The sequence below is a fragment of the Drosophila persimilis genome, unplaced genomic scaffold, assembly GCF_003286085.1.
Source record: "Drosophila persimilis strain 14011-0111.01,24,50 unplaced genomic scaffold, DperRS2 tig00000124-arrow-pilon, whole genome shotgun sequence".
NCBI lineage: Eukaryota > Metazoa > Arthropoda > Insecta > Diptera > Drosophilidae > Drosophila > Drosophila persimilis.
In genome coordinates, this window is record NW_020825294.1 from 10,230,785 (window position 1) to 10,247,500 (window position 16,716).

The window sequence follows — 16,716 nt, forward strand, 5'->3', positions numbered from 1 at the left end:
GCACTTGCGACCTTCTCACACTCACATTTTCGTTATTTTATTGGATTCGTTCGCCTGTTCTGCTCAACTATTTCGCAAGTTTCTTGCTTTATTCATTCCACAGCCCAATGGCATTGTGCATGTGAAACAGGGCGAACCTTTTTCAGTCACAAAAACGTAACAGACACGCACAAATAGATCAAAACATACTTGATTATGTTTACATTTCGTATGGAGTATTTGGACGTTGTTCATGCAAAAATACAAAGACAATCCAGACAAAAATCTCATCAAAATAGCCTCAGACGTTTGGGAGAAGTTGAAACCCATTCAACGAGATACGAGAGTTTTGTATATTAGATAAAGTTAATGTACCTCTAAAATTCCTTGTAAAACTCACCTCAATATAGCCCTGAACACTGTCGCATTGCTGCAGCACCAGTATGGCTGGATTTCCTCTCATCTCATCCGGGGAACAGGGCGACAAAAATCCACTATCCGCATCGCTGTGCGTCGACAAAGGTCTTGATCTCCGGATTTTGTACTGCACATGACGACTGGGCACTGGGCCGGGATTAAATAGAACATAATTCGACTCCGTGGGCACTGGCACCGTGTGCGAGCGCTGATCCCTGCGCTGTTCCTGCAGCAATTGTTGCAAGTGCAGCATGTGATCGGTGCTCACGAGCTCTGAAATGGCTCTCTGCTGCTGTTCAAAGGTTGACTTATCGCCAGACTTCTTTCCGCCACGAAAGGGTGAAAGATTCAGAAACGTCAACTTCTTTTTCATGGAATGTTGTGCCTGATTCTGAATCGAAGTACTGCCCATTGAGCTGCCCGAATTTGTGGAGGTGGAGGACTCCACGAGCGCCGTGGAAGTGGTTTCTGTGTCCTTTGATTCCTGACTGTTGGACATGCTGGCGGGGTTTTCCAGCTCTTGGAAAAGCTTCTCCAGATTCTGTTGCTCTAGATTTGCATTCACCAGCTGCTCGTTCGTGTACGGATTGGGGATCCCAATGTCCATTGTGCATACTCCCGGCTCTATCACGAAATAATTATGATGATCAAAGTGTATCCTCACATCCTTGGGCTCGGCACAGCCTTCGGTTTCCGCTTCGGGCAACGCAGAGGTCTCAATAATGATCGTTTCTTCGAGCTCCAGCTCCTCATTGTCGTAAATGACTTCGGGCACCATTTCGTCCTCGTCTTCGCAGACCAAATGCTGTCGCGAGCTGAACAGCGGATCCCTGAGGCCATGGGATGTGCTGGTGCTGGTGGTGGCACTGGGATAGCGCATGGCCTTGTCGTTGATAAAATCCACGGGATCGAACAGACAGTAGTTATCCATGTGACGAGTGGCCACTTTTCGTTGGCGAACTGGCAGATTCTTTAGTTTTTCGGAATAGTCTGCCGCATCCTCATTATTGTTGCCCGATTCTGGTGCCGGCGGGGGCGGAGATATTTCCTGATTGATGTGCAACTCCCTCTCCTTGGGGGTTCCCCTATGCAGTGTGGCGAAAAGTCCCCTTGCTATACAGTTCTTCAATTCGCTGACTCTTCCCTTGTACGGACTCGACTGGGCTGAGGTACTACCGCCCAAGGGCAGTCCTTGGAGATCCTCCAAGCCCAATTGTTTGCTCAGCTCCTTCCTCTCCTTTTTGCTCAGAACAACCTTGCCACGTATGGGTGTGTTTGGTGCTGAGTGCAACAGTCGCGACTCTCTGGAGGGTATCTGTGACAGCGGAGGCGGTGTGGGCGGTGGTGGCTCGCGATAGGGCGGTGGTGCCACTGGTGCCACACTGGTGGTGGCATAGCTCACGGGCAGGTCATCGAAGGTCGCCGAAGAAGCGGCCTCTGCCTGTATGAACTCCAGTTCCATATAGTTGCCATATCCCTGCAAAGATTGGGCTTTTTGTCGCTGATTTTGATTTTGGTTTTCAGTCTTTGTTTGGAGGATCCTTTGGCTTTTATTCTCCCTCTGGCTCTTGGGTTTGGCCCCCAATTGTGGCAGTGGCAGTAGCTCCTGCTGCAGCTTCTCCGCCGCCTCCTGCTGCTGTTGATGATGATTTTCCTCGTTGGCATTTCGATCGGATTTCGGAGGACCACCTCCTCGTTGCTTAAACGTTTGACTGGACATTTCCTTTCGCTATTTCATTGTTGATTTTCCACAGATTTTTCTAGCACTTTGCACACTCAAATTTTAATACACATTTTCCTCGGTAATGGTTGCATAAATCTTCATCTTTATGGCACAAAAAAAGATACATTTAATGGTTTTTCTAGTCACGAAAAAAAGGAAACAGCAAAGGGGGTTTCCCCCTCTCCATTTGGTTGTATTTCTGTTTTGTAATTGGATTTTTGTGAGAGAGCTTGATGCATGTCAAAGTTAAATTAAAACTGACCCACCGTTTCGCACACACACACACAGGACACAGCAGCACGAGGACACACAGAAAGGACTCGCTCTCTGTCTCTCATCTTTCTCTTTTTTCATGGTCATGGTTACGTCCGTGGTTTTGTCTGTTTTTGAACTGTGTGTGTTTTCCAGGCAATCCTCAAACGCAAAACAATGCCCCAAACATTCGGGATGTTTTTTATAATTTGTCTACAAAAGCAATTAACGGAAGGGCCATGGACTGGTGCTTCAAGGGTTAGAGCAAGGGCAGTGGAGTCCCCTCACGCATACTTTTCCAGGGCTCAACCTTGAAAAGGGGCGAGAAAGCCTCATGGAAAAGGATTTAAAAAGCCAGAAAACGGCAGAAAAGTTCTTAGAACGGTTCTCAAAATCCATTTAAGGCCAGCTCTTCAGATTACAAGGGGAATATCTTATAAAATTCATCTATAAATTATAGAAAAATTTCTATAAAATTTCTAAAGCCGCTAAAAAAAACATTTAAAACCTTTTAAATTTTATAGAAATTTACATTTTTACCTTACAAAAATTTAACAATCAATTATAAATAAATTTCATCAAAGTACTTTAAAATTGTGTTGCAATCTCCTTTTTTGCCTTCGAATAAACAACAAATAATATTTCCTTATTGTATAAAATTCTATAAAAAAATCTTCAAAAACTTAAATTTGCAAATATTTAAGAAAAAAAATATTTGTTTCAACGAACTTGAAAATTGATATCCAAAGCGACATTTATTTTCAAAGAGAAAAATATTTTCGTTTATTTTATTTAGAGAGGAAAATTGATCAAATACAGAAAAATTCTACATCAAAATGCACATGCATATATGACAAGAGCTCTCTAAAGAGTTTTCTCTTTCACAATTGATTAGGTCTCGTTTTGCCAGAAAGACAATTGTGCAACAATTGTTGTGCAACAAGACAGGACACGACACGACAGCGATACAGAGACACACGATGCGGAGATATATCTATAACAAATTGACAGCAAATTGATCAAGGAATTTATTGAGTGGAAAGCAGCAAAAAGAACAAAGGAATTCCCACGATGGGGTGCACTTATTTAAGGAGAATATTTATAGTACATGTGGAGGCAAGAATTTGGAAGGAAAATAGCGGCAGAGTATAGAGTGAATGAAAGGAGCGATTGAATAAGTACCCGAATGAATAAAGAATCTAATTAGAATTCATCACTCCTTCGAAATAAATCGTAGAATAAATGGACACAGATTCCATTATCATTTTTGTTTAAAAGTGCTCAAAATTCCCTGAATATTAGTATGTTATATTCCTACGAATAATCATTGTTTTTTGGGCGGTTATAATTACTAGATCCTTGAATAATTTCCTCTGGTTTTCCCCCAAAACCCCAATAAAAACACAAGCTTTCTGAATTCTGATTAGCTCCACATTTTTCCCACTAGAAAAAAGTGGAATAAAATTCCTGCACGATCTAATGCTTCTCCATGGCTTTCCCAACTGTTTTTGCTGCTAATTTCCTACCGCATTCCCTAGTGTTTCCTATACATTTTCCTGTTGTTGTTTTTGCCAACTCACAAAACTATGACGAGGCACATGGAAAACAACAGTTTTCCCAACAATTTTCATTGAGGAAATAATAGCAACAGCAAATTTTCAGAGCAGCAAAACAACAACAATCGAGAGAAAACCGAAATGGAAAAAGTTTTATTGGCAACAAATTGAAAATAAAAAGAGGCCGCCTCGGACCTCCTTCTGGACCTGGAGGAAACCCAGCTCCTGCTCCTGCTCCTGGTCCTGGTCCTGGTCCCGGTCCTGCCAATGAAGTGAACCAACAAGTTGCATAATTGTTGGCGCATGATAAAATTAAACGGCATGAAATGAGCTCCAACTGCTGTTTGCACCCTGCAGCTGCCACTGCTGCTCCTTTTCTCTCCGAATTCCTTTTTACTCCTCCGGACTCCACTCCCCCCTTCACTCGACTCCCCTCTCTCTGTGCTTCTCCGCTTTTTGCAGGTAGCCAAAAAAAAAGGAAAAATAACAGAAAGAAAGTTACTTTATTTAAGTGGAGTTCTTGCTCCAACGCCTGCTCGATGTCGGTGTGCGGCATCGCCTCGTCGTAAAGTATATCAAGTAATTTGCAATTAAAATGTTAATTTTTAATTGAATTGCAGATGGCAGTAGGCAGTAGGCTATGGGCTGTAGGCTCTCTTCTGGAATACTGAATCAAGTTAATTAGAGTCAAAGGAGAGCCCAAAGAAGGGGCAGCGGTGGTATATAGCAGTGCCTCTAGGGGCTCCAAGGGCTTTGGATTAGAGATGGTTCCGTGAGGCGCCAGAATGAATGCAAATGAAGCTAAAGATGCAGGATTCAATTTTATAGAGATATTTGTGCAATTTTTAGTGGCATATGGGGCAATCGTAAGAGAAGGAACTGCCACAAATAGTTGCAGTAGAGGGATCGAATGGAGATCAACGAATAAATTCTGGAAACGAATCGGCACAGAATGTCCTCGACAATCACAAATCAAGGCCGTGGTCTATTATGACATTTTCCAAGACCAAGAATTTCTGAAACAATTTCCTTAAATTTTACTAAATTTTCAGACATTTTCCTCAGTAGAAATAAAGTATCTATAAAACCCAAAATCTAAAGCCAAAATGCAATAATAGCCTTTAAAATCATTTCATTTATTCCAAATCACGCATGCACCACGTACAATACTGCCATTCTCTTCTCTCAGTCCCATCTCTAGAGCTCATCTGTGGGGCATCTCTTTGTGGCACCTGCTGCAAGGCCAATGCACTGTTCCGGCAGCAGCAGCAGCACCTTTTCGCAGTAATCCTCTGACACTTTCGGTTTCTATGACAACACACAAGACACAAAGAACAGGAGGGGGAAAACGAAAGGAAAAAGAAGGACGAGGAGTGGGAAAACGGGACGAAACTAGAAAGAACACGAGGGGAAAATGAGGGGAGCCCTGAGGAGAAAACAGAGAAAGAAATAAGAAAAGAATGAAGCCCAAAGAGAAAGCCAAAGCAACACTTAAAGTTCAACACTTTTCCTCTTTTCCTTCTACTTTGAGAGGTGAAGTTTTCCACACTTTTCCGAGCGTCACTTCATCTGTAGTTTTTGCTGCTGCCTCTTCTGCCACTTGTATGGCAGGTTCTGGCTCTATTTCTACCGCTGCTGGGGCTCCTTCTGCTGCCTCTGCTCCTTTTGCCACTTCTGATGCTCCCCCTACACACCCTGGGGGAACGTGGGATCCTCCTGCCTCCCGCTGCCTAACCAACAGTCAAAGTTGACAAAATACTTGTCAAGATTTGTGCATTGAGTTCTCTCCGTAAGCCCCACTTGCTCGACCCGTAAGCCCGCCCCCCCATTGGGATCCAGAGTTGTAATTGCAGCTTTTGCCTCTCCTGTTGCTGTGGTCTGTCCCATCCCTCCCTATGCCCCATGAAAGTGAGGGTATTTTTACAGTGAACGAAGCTTTAGATACCCTTCCATTCGAAGGATTGAGTCGAAATCATCTGAGGATGGATATTCTAGCGATAAATATATTCCTCTTCAATAAAGTGAAATTTCGTCTATTTTTCTTTGTAATCCCAAGAGTTTTCCCTCATAGAAATTTCTTTTAATGGTAGTCTCCTCCTCTTGATAGACCCCCCAAATATCCCTAAAACAAAGGAAAAACTCATAATCATAGAAAATGCCGGATAGAATCCCCTTGATGTATATTTTTATTCTGCTCTAGTACCACGTATACCCTTTAGAGCTCCTTCTTTTGGTCACAAAACTCTTTTAAAAAGCGGGCTGCACCAAAACCGAAAGGAAAAACGCTTGGAAACCTAAGGTAAGAAGGGGGGTCAAAAGGGGGCAAAAGAAATCAGTGGCAAACGTTTTGTGCTGTCGGCTGGGTCTGGTCCATCAAGCTGCAAACTTTACGAGTGAGAGAGAGGGAGAGAGAGAGCTGCTGATGGCTGGCTGGAAATACTCGTAAAGTGGAAAGTGGAGCATGCATTGCGGCGACGGCCGTTTGCTTTTAGCTTGGAGTTGGCACACCCCCGCCACTGACGCCCCTTCCCACCATCTCTGTGGCAGGCAGCACTTCATGACATCATTTTATTTGCACTCAATCTCTAGTTCTATTCCCCCTGCCCCCTTCGTGTGACGCTTTTCTGCGCGCGTAGAAAGCGCTGTGCAAACTTCTCTGCCCCTCTCTGGAAATGCTTTTGATTTGCTGGTAAGTTGACCATTAGAAAAGCCTCTCTAGAGAAGTGCACGCTTTTCTTTCTTTCTTTAGACCAAAAGCCCAAGCCCAAACCAGACCTCAAAATGTTATTCAAACAAAAAAACACAAAAAACAAAAAGAAAAGAGTGGAAAAATGAAGTGAAGAAGTGGTAAAGGGAGGCGGTTCTTTTGGTGGCGGGGGGTAGCGGGGGCTGCCCTACAACCCCAAAAAAAAAGTGCAGAAATAAAGTGGGAAAGTCTGTAACCAAAAAAAGGCAGAAAAAGTGAAGAAAAATCAGGAAAAAATAGAAAAACCGAAAAATAGAAAGCGAAAAAGAGTCTCGTACTCGTACAAATGCGTATGACAGTTTGAAGATACTTCTGCGGAGACTTTTGAGTTATGCTCCCAGTTTGAAGTTGTTGGGGCGTTAGTTGAGTAGGCGTGGCAGAACATCAGCCACAGGGAAACAAAGGACAATAAAAACCGAAAGAGAAAGAGAAAAGCCCAAAAAACCGAATCAAAATCTATGTGCAATTCAATTAAAGAGCAATTTCCAGGCAGTCATCATATTTTTGTTAGTTAACGATCCCCAGCGGGGAAATGTTATGGAAAATGCCAAGAAAAGTGGGTGGAAAACTGAAGGAGGGGGGGCATACAACTTAATAAGACCCATCAGTGGGTGGAAATGGAAATCGCTTGCGGAAATTGTGTGTGTTTTAAGCAAAAGCATACATAATAAACTCGTACAAAAGATTGCTGCATACTCGTACTTTGGGGAAATGCCAGGCGGGGAAAATGCGGAGCTAAATTAATGCTGTGGGGGGAAGCAGGGGCTGGGCCACGGCATAAATACCCATATTTGCGATCTGCAGGAGGAAGCAGCAGCAGCAGCAGCAAAAGGGAGACAGCAACAGAAGGAAAAGCGAGAAAAGCAGAGCCCAGAACGGACCGCTGATGTCCCCAGGCGTTGGACAACGACGAATGTTATTAAAAAAGAAACCAAATGAGAAACCAAAGCGGAAACAGTGGAAACGCAGAGGGAAAACAGTGTAAAACAAGAGAGAAGGCCATCCCAAGAGTGTCTGAACAGGGAGATACCCTGTGGCCCTACGGCTTCATTGGAGTACCATTCGAATACACTGAAAATGGAGCTCTAAAACGAGGAGTATCTTTAAAACTATAGGTTCCACAGGTATTTGCTAGATTTACAGGAAGGATAGTGCGTTTTCTATCTCTAAAGGGAAGGAGAATCCACTCCTCGTAATGAATCTTGGATTATGGTATTATGTTTTTACAGAATATCCAAAAAAAATTTCTACATCCTTCAAATTATGTATGCCACAATAGTTTTCGATTTCTAGAGCACCAAAAAAGAGTTCCAAGGGATACAATAACTTCGTAAACTTCTGAAAAAATTCACAATATTTCACAAACCTAATATACTCTCCCCTATACTGGGTACAGGGTACCACCATCATCGGTCCTTTTTCGCGCCCATCTCCTACATCTTCTGCTGCTGCTAAAAGTCATAAAATTTATTAAATGCCTAAAAGTACGACAGCTATAGACAATTTATGGAGGGGGAAGAGGTAGAGAGGCAAAGGAAAAACCCCCCAAAAGCAAAAACTAAGAAAATGAAAACGAAACAATTTTTTTGTTTTCATTTTGCCGCCTCCTCCCAGCCTAGAAGATGCTCTATGGCGGAATAGTCCTTTGAATTTTAATGATTTTTTGGTGTAAAGTCAACCATGAAAATGTAAATATTTATCAAGGAGAGAGCATATTAATAAGAAGCTGGGAAATCGGGAAAATTAGCAGAGGGAAATGTGTTACTATTAATATTTATGAGTGGTTGTGGGGTGAATATTTGCGGATGGCTTTGAAGAATGTTTCATGAATTAATACATGAAATATTGAGATTCATATTTAAAGGAGATTTCAAGGAATATTTTGGAATATTTTCGGTGATTTCGGTAACCATTTCTGGTAGGACTTTAAATGGTTTAATTCTTTATTTACATTTCCAGGTATTTTTCGTAATATAAATTCCTATATTTTCCCAACCCACAAAAGTCAGTTCCAAAACAATGACTTGTTTCTTCATTAATGGAATGGCTCTGCCTATCTACCTTTTCCTCCGCGAAAACCTTTGCATATTTATAAGTCCTGGCCCCCCTTGCATACAATTTCCACTAATTTAAATTTACTTTCCACCGAAACGGCGACAATTCTCTAGCCTGCAGACCAAACGCATATTTTCAACTTCATAAATTTCAAGCACAAATAAACAGAGCAAGAGATAGAGCTAGAACCTCGCCAGGGACCTTCTGATGGTCCTTCTCCTGAAAGCAGAGGACATCTATCCATATGGTCACGCTTCTTGGTAATAAATTATCACCAAATGGACACCGCCTGCCTTTCGATTGTGTGGATCCCAGTCCTGGGAGCGACATTTGTAAGGATTTAGCAGGTGCACGGGAAAACCCATTAACATAAATGGCTTTAGAGTATAAACATTGAACTTTTGCTCAGGTTTTTAATTACGGAAAAGCGGAGGAAAACGACACGATGCGATACGAAACGACACGAAACGACACGACATTTTCCAAACGCTAATCCGCTAAGGCGTACAAAAAATGGCATACAATCAATTCTCGAGCAGCGGGAAAAACGGAGGGGGAGGGTAATGCAGGGGGGTAAAACAATTTTCCTTCCATGGTCGCAATTTTCCACTACATCGGATTAAAATGTGATATGTTTTGGGATTGTTTAACAGCAGAAAAACGGAGCAAAAAAGAGAGTGGAGGAGTATGGAGATTGGAGAGGGAGGAGTGGGGTGATTGGTAGCGAAAAAGCGGGCCTTAGAGAGTGGCAGAAGCGAAAGACAGGGGCTCCCCCCCCGAGTGTGTGCCACCCAGAGAACCCTACCGCGTGCGACAGAAAGTGAGACATGTCGAGACATGTGTTTGTTTACGGAACTTTTTGGCAGCAGCTCTGTTTTGCCAGTGGCCTCTGGAGTGGGTCTTAATTTCCGCTTCGCAAGCATTTCTTTTTCACACACAACGCAGCTTCTTCCTTCCTTCCTTCTGTTTCCTCTCCTCGCCTTTTCTTTCTTTTTCCTTCTTCCTTTTTGTGTGTTGGTAACATTTTTGTGTTTATTTGGGATTTGTTTGCCCTCTTTTTTCCGTGTCCTTTACATGCTTGCTTGAGTACTTCCGGTTTGAATGCCGGAAGTATGAACGAGAGGGAGCCTGCCCCAGTGGTGCTCAATGCACACATGTGGGTGGGTGGGAGTAGGAGTGTGTGTGTGTTTGAGGGGGGTGGGGAGCAATGCGAGTGCGAATGAGGAGACTTTAATTGCTACGAGTGGAAAATTGAATTGTGCTTCGTTAAGCTCCTCCCGATGTTGTTCATCGGCGGCATTTATTGAAACCTGATAAAGGGTCCACTCATCGCTATATATTATCGAACAAATTAACGAAATGATATCGATAAAGTTCTAAAAATGCTTTCTATTCAATTACCGATTTCTTACCGAGCCAATTATCAAAATATTGTATATCGAATCCAAAAGAATTATACAAAAATATATTAATCTATTTTCCATCAAAATTTCTATATAGTCATTGAATTGTTATCGATAAAATGATCGTAATTGACAAAATATCGAAATACTGTCGTGTTGATGTAATTATCGAAAGGTTTACGTTGATTATATGGATATTTTCGGGATTGATCACTGATCAATATCTTAAATATATCTTAAAAAACTCATTCCATATAGCGCTTAGATATGGCAGAATACAGTCACGAATCGCCTTGAATCATTTATTGCCCCAAAGCGGGTTTCGAAGGGCCATAAAATATGCGCTAAAGAGTATATCTCTGTGGGGCCACTATGTCCCTAACAATGTCTCACATATTTATTAAATTCGTAGATCTATTGTAGATCTATAAATTGTATCAAATCTGTACCCAACAATTGTCTTCACAAACATATTGTTTATCCAAACTGTTAGCAGATTTTGATGCTCCACCACACGTCCATGAAAGTTTTGCCATACCGAAAATTAGACAAACACACGTTTTATTCGTGTGTGCTCTTCCGTTCTTCCACTTCTACTTCCACTCGTATTTGTGCCCCGTACTTGCCACACACACAACATTTGCCGCATAATAAGTAAGGCAAACAGAGGGACTCTCCTCAAGGAAAACGGAAATAAAATTCTCATAGCAAAAATGGAATAAAATTTTGTGTGAATTGGAGTGAAAGCGGGGCACTTGCAGAAGGATATACATATGTGTGTATCCTGGTGCAAGGGGCGTGTGTGGATGTGTGCGCCAAAGGAAATGCTCGTCGCATTTGTGGACTCGATTGATTGGAATAAAAAGCAGAAATCGATGCCATTTTAAACCAACGAAACTGTTTATTAGTCATATCTGAAAAGGGAATGGCAATTTGTGTAATTTAAACTTGAAATTGTGTATATCCTGGGAAATGGAATCCCCCAAAGCTTATGATAATCCTGGAAATTAGTCATTTGCTTACACTGGGGAACTGTGTTGCTTTTTTGGGCATCAAAAATGCTATGAGGAATATTCTCCTTTCACAGACGACCCTCCTCAATGTTGGACAAATTAATATGCTCCCTAAATCTACTCTAAATATATCCTCTCCCTCTCCATATATCCCCGTTCCGCACAACATGTATCCTCATTATGGCACATCATCCAATCTACGTTTAGGCCCATTCCATTGCCTCGATACCATTTGGGGGCGTATGTGGGATTTTCCTCAACTGATTTTTATGGCACAGAAAAGGAAACGAAAGCTGGCTAAAAGCGCAATAATCAGGCCGGGGCACGCACGCACCAAAAGAGGAGTCGGCACCACCCCGAAACGGTGGAGGGGGGGCTAGGGGGACTTCCTTAAAGCGCTACATTTTGTCGTAAGCCAAAAAGACGACAACGACATTACGTTTTATTATCTATTATATGGAGGCGCCTCGAAATGCCACTACATTAGCCTCAAAAATCCATAATACACACATGATACAAGGGAGAGAGGGGAAGCACGGGGGCATGCCCCATTCGGTGGCATAAAGTAAACATTGAAACAGGAAACGGAAGTCACGGCAGTGGCCAAAAACAGCCACATAGCGACATTCCACAGACGGGAGGTTATGATTATTTCAATGGGAGGTTTTCTTGGTTTTTATACCCGATACTCAAAATGAGTATTGGGGTATATTAGATTTGTGGTAAAAGTGGATGTGTGTAACGTCCAGAAGGAATCGTTTCCGACCCTATAAAGTATATATATTCTTGATCAGCATCAATAGCCGAGTCGATTGAGCCCTGTCTGTCTGTCCGTCCGTCCGTCTGTCCGTCTGTCCGTCTGTCCGTCTGTCCGTCCCCTTCAGCGCCTAATGCTCAAAGACTATAAGAGCTAGAGCAACGATGTTTTGGATCCAGACTTCTGTGATATGTCACTGCTCCAAAAATATTTCAAAACTTTGCCCCGCCCACTTCCGCCCCCACAAAGAGCGAAAATCTGTGGCATCCACAATTTTAAAGATACGAGAAAACCAAAAACGCAGAATCGTAGAGAATGACGATATCTTTTAGACTGCGGAATCTGAATTGGATCGTATTATTATTATAGCCAGCATCAAGAAAACAATTTCATTTTTTCTCGCCCTGTCTCTCTCTAACACACACGTAGCATAGGCGGCTTTGCTTAGAGTAAAACATTAGCGCCTAGATCTCAGAGACTATAAAAGCTAGAGCAACCAAATTTGGTATCCACACTCCTAATATATCAGACCGAGACGAGTTTGTTTCAAAATTTCGCCACACCCCCTTCCGCCCCCGCAAAGGATGCAAATCTGGGGATATTCACAAATCTCAGAGAGTATTAAGGCTAGAGTAACCAAATTTAGTGTCCGTACTCCTGTTAGATCTCACTATAAAACGTATATCTCAAAATTTCGCCCTACCCCCTTCCGCCCACACAAAGGACGAAAATCTGTTGCATCCACAATATTGCAGATTTGAGAAAACTAAAAACGCAGAATCATAGATAACGACCATATCTATCAGACTGCTGAATCTGGATCAGATCAGATCATTTTTATAGCGAAAGGAAACAAATCAATTTGCAGTGGCTACTCAGCGCCCGACGTCACTTTCAGACTGATTTTCTGTCTCTCTCGCACACAATATTAGCGGCGTCTGCCGGAGGAGAGCCATACTGACTTAGTATCGGGTATAACTGTAGAGTTGCGGTGTCCGCAGCAACTCACAACGTTCCCCCTCGTTTTCTTTGGTTTCTCCGGGTTTTCTGGTTTTCTGATTTGCATTTGGCTTTCTCTTCACGTGTTTGCATACTTTTGGCACTGAGTGTGAGGGCTAATTTCCTATGCATAAAGTGTTGCATGTGTCGTGAATTTCTTGCCACGTTTTTTTCTCCACTTTTCTGAATAGAATTTCACATCAAATTTGCATTCCTTTTCTTTGAATTTTCACACTTTTTCCACTTGTTTTTTCGTTTAATTCACAATTTTTTCCATTCATTTTTCACAATTTTTTGGTTTTTCTAGCGGCATAAAAAGTGCAAAGCATTTCTTTAAGGATAATCCACAGTTGGTAAAGAATGTAATGCTACCTTTTTGTTTAGATGCCGAACAAATATTACGCGAAAAATATTCCATAGAAAGGCGAACGAAGCGAAACGTAGAGTCCTGCCGCAAGTCCTTCCGCGCGCCACCAAAGACCAACAAGCACTGACAGCACAGGACCCTCAAGCAGAGAAAAGCCAGAACACGGCCAGAAAAGCAGCAGCAGCAGCAGAGTAGGGAAATTTCCCCACTGGAAAAGCCGGCTATTGGTATTTATTTCCTCCCCCGCCAGCGACAGCGACAGCCAAAACTGCAATTGACCTTAGCCTTCGAGGATACGTCCGTGTTTCGTGTTTCGTTTGTCGTTTGTCGGCTTTTTGCCGGCTGTCGGTTCAAGGGTTGCAGGCGTGTGGGGAAATTCTACTTTCCATTCGAAAATGCCTTTCCCCTTCTGGGGAAATTCCATTTTCCATCCAACAGGTTGATGTGTGACGTCATTGGTGAGTAGGAATAGGACTTTTTCTGGGGAAGAAGAGGTACTTTTTTCTCCTTTAAAGACTATGGTTCGTTCTTTGAATTGAAATTCCATTTTGCACATTTAATTATCTTTTATCTCAAGATTATCTACCGAACACCAGATCCTACATTTCAAGCCAATCCCTGGCAACATCCAACAAGGAATTCTATATTTTTCGATTTCTAGTTACGGATCTCTTCGATTTCTTTGCTTTCAAGTTGGATTTTGTTTGCTTTGTGCCTGGTCTTTCCTTCATGCTCTCTCTACCGTTTTCCATACAAAACAGAGCCGAAAGGATTGCTTAAATAAAGAGTTTCTATCTCTAAAAAAGTGTCGCAGGTTTGGCCTTTACCTTGTTTTATCTTGTATGAAACATTTTCAATTTCTCTTTCTTTATGCTTCGGGTCTTTTTTGCCCTTTCGTATCTTTATTTTGCATAAATTTTCACTTTGTTTTTATCAATGTCTTTGGGTCCTTCCTTAATTCCAGGAGAACACTCCTTCCTCTCTCATCCTTCATTTTTTTCCTCTCTTCTTTTTGGTGCTGTTTTTTGTGGACCTCCCCAGGTCTTTTGTTTGCGCCTGAGATTTTTCTATTGCGATAATACTTTGTTTTCGCGTTGTTTTTTAATCCTTTGCCCAATGACTGCGACAACGACGGGACCCTTTTTTCAGTCCCTGTGTGTGTCCTTTCCCATGTCCTGGTCGACTGCATACACGCGATGGTTGAAGGACTCCTGCAACGTTGGACATTTTATAGTTATTGCCTCCCCATCGGAAAATTCCCTAGATGGTTCTCGCAGCGCAGCCTTCATTTTATATCGCATTTATGTAGGTTTTTTCCTTATTTTCTTTATGCCATGCAAATCGAGGGCTCTATTGCTTTATAGACACATGATAAACGATGGACAGAGACAGAGATAGATGAATAGATGAATAGAAAAGGAAATGAAATCCGGAAACGTCTATGACCGAACAAAAGCATTTGATGACAGGCTTTCTTTGGTTTTTTGTAGAGGTTCCACATGAAAAACTACTCAAAGTTTGTGTTTTTAGGAGCAGTCATCAATCTATAGTTTATTCAATGACACTTTCCCAAAGAGGGTTAGGAGGAAGAAAGCTTGTAATGAAACTTTGAACGAACGTATCACAAAAGGTACACAAAACAAGTGGCAATAATTGGCAAACAAATATACAAATAATAAAAAAGATTTAGATTTTTAACCAAAACAAGTTTTTCAGAGATCAAACAAACTTTTTTCAAAAGAACTCAGTTCAAAAATTTGTAATAATAAACCAGTAATATTTTTAACGACAAAAAAATGTTCCTACAGCAAAAGGAAATACATTTTATTTTGGATTTCAACCACCCAACAATTTCAGTTCAGGTTTGCACCCCCATTTGATTTCAGTTTGGTTATTTTCCCCGTATTTATTCTTTGTTTGTTATCTGGCAATTTGAGATATTATTTTCGGAGTAAATAGGAAATTTAATGGTAAAAATGTGGTCAAGAAATTCCCTTAGCCAAGTCACGCATTTTTGTGCCAAGTCTTAAATGCCAAATCGATTTGAGCAGAGCCCGAAAATAATCCTCAAAACTTTCAGTGTCTCCCGAATGAAAAAAAAACAGCTATTATGCTCGAGCGATAAGCTCTTGTTTTTTCCGACACTTATTTTTGTGGGTTTTAGTGCATAAATGCAAACATTTTGAGAGTTAGTTGGGTGCTTGTTGTAATTTTACTCCAGAGAAGAGAAGTCCTTTATTAGCCTAGACCTGAACCCGAACATGTGAAATTTTATATGAATTTATTCAAGTTTCATTATTTTACAGGGATATTATTCATATTTATGCCAATTAAGCCAAGTTTCATGGGGATATTTGAGGAATTTTTGGGGGGGAAAAGTCTGGGAAAAAATCTAGGTATTTAATTGAGGCATTAAATTTTACTGTAGAACAGAGAAGTCCTTTATTAGCCTAGACCTGAACCCGAACATGTGAAATTTTATATGAATTTATTCAAGTTTCATTATTTTACAAGGATATTTATGCCAATTTAGACAAGTCTCAGGGGATATTTGAGGAATTTTTGGTGGGGAAAAGTCTGGGAAAAAATCTAGGTATTTAATTGAGGCATTAAATTTTACTGTAGAACAGAGAAGTCCTTTATTAGCCTAGACCTGAACCCGAACATGTGAAATTTTATATGAATTTATTCAAGTTTCATTATTTTACAAGGATATTTTTTATATTTATGCCAATTTAGACAAGTTTCATGGGATCTTTGAGGAATTTTTGAGGGGGAAAGTCAGGGACAAAGTCATGGTATTAAATTGAGACTACGCGAGTCTACGAATGTCCAAATATTAAATGTAAGGATTAAAAAGGCGCTTCTTTTAAATTTTACTGTAGAAAAGAGAAGTCCTTTATTAGCCTAGACCTGAACCCCAACATGTGAAATTTTATATGAATTTATTCAAGTTTCATTATTTTCACATGGATATTTTTCATATTTATGCCAATTTAGACCAGTCTCAGGGGATATTTGAGGAATTTTTTTGGGGGACAGTCAGGGACAAAGTCTTGGTATTAAATTGAGACTACGCGATTCTACGAGTATCCAGATATGAAATGTAAGGATTAAATAGGAGCTTCTTTCAAATTTTACTGTAGAACAGAGAAGTCCTTTATTAGCCTAGACCTGAACCCGAACTTGTGAAATTTGATATGAATTTATTCAAGTTTCATTATTTTACTAGGATATTTTCATATTTATGCCAGTCTAGCCAAGTTTCAATATTTAAGGAATTTTGGGTGGGAAAAATCTGGGGCAAAATTTAAGTATTACATTGAGTCCACGCGAGTCTATGAGTTCCCAAATATTAAATGTAAGGATATTATACGAATTTGAATTCTTTTATGAATTTTCTTTTCTAATTAAAGGAAATCTTTTCAAAATGTACAATATTAAGTTAA

General features: G+C 41.0%; 1 protein-coding gene across 2 annotated transcripts in view; it reads right to left on the minus strand.

The window, feature by feature from the left end:
* Nucleotides 1-16,716, minus strand: part of LOC6596472 (protein sickie) — a 215,444-nt gene that overhangs the window by 189,542 nt on the left and 9,186 nt on the right. The window contains exon 1 of one of the 2 annotated variants that reach the window (XM_026987758.1): nt 380-1,347. The exons of the other annotated variant lie outside the window; for it this stretch is intronic. Within the exon in view, the coding sequence (XP_026843559.1) occupies nt 380-1,327 (948 nt within the window). The 5' untranslated portion in view covers nt 1,328-1,347. Of the gene's footprint in view, nt 1-379; nt 1,348-16,716 lie in introns of those variants that run through there. 2 annotated transcript variants of the gene reach the window in all.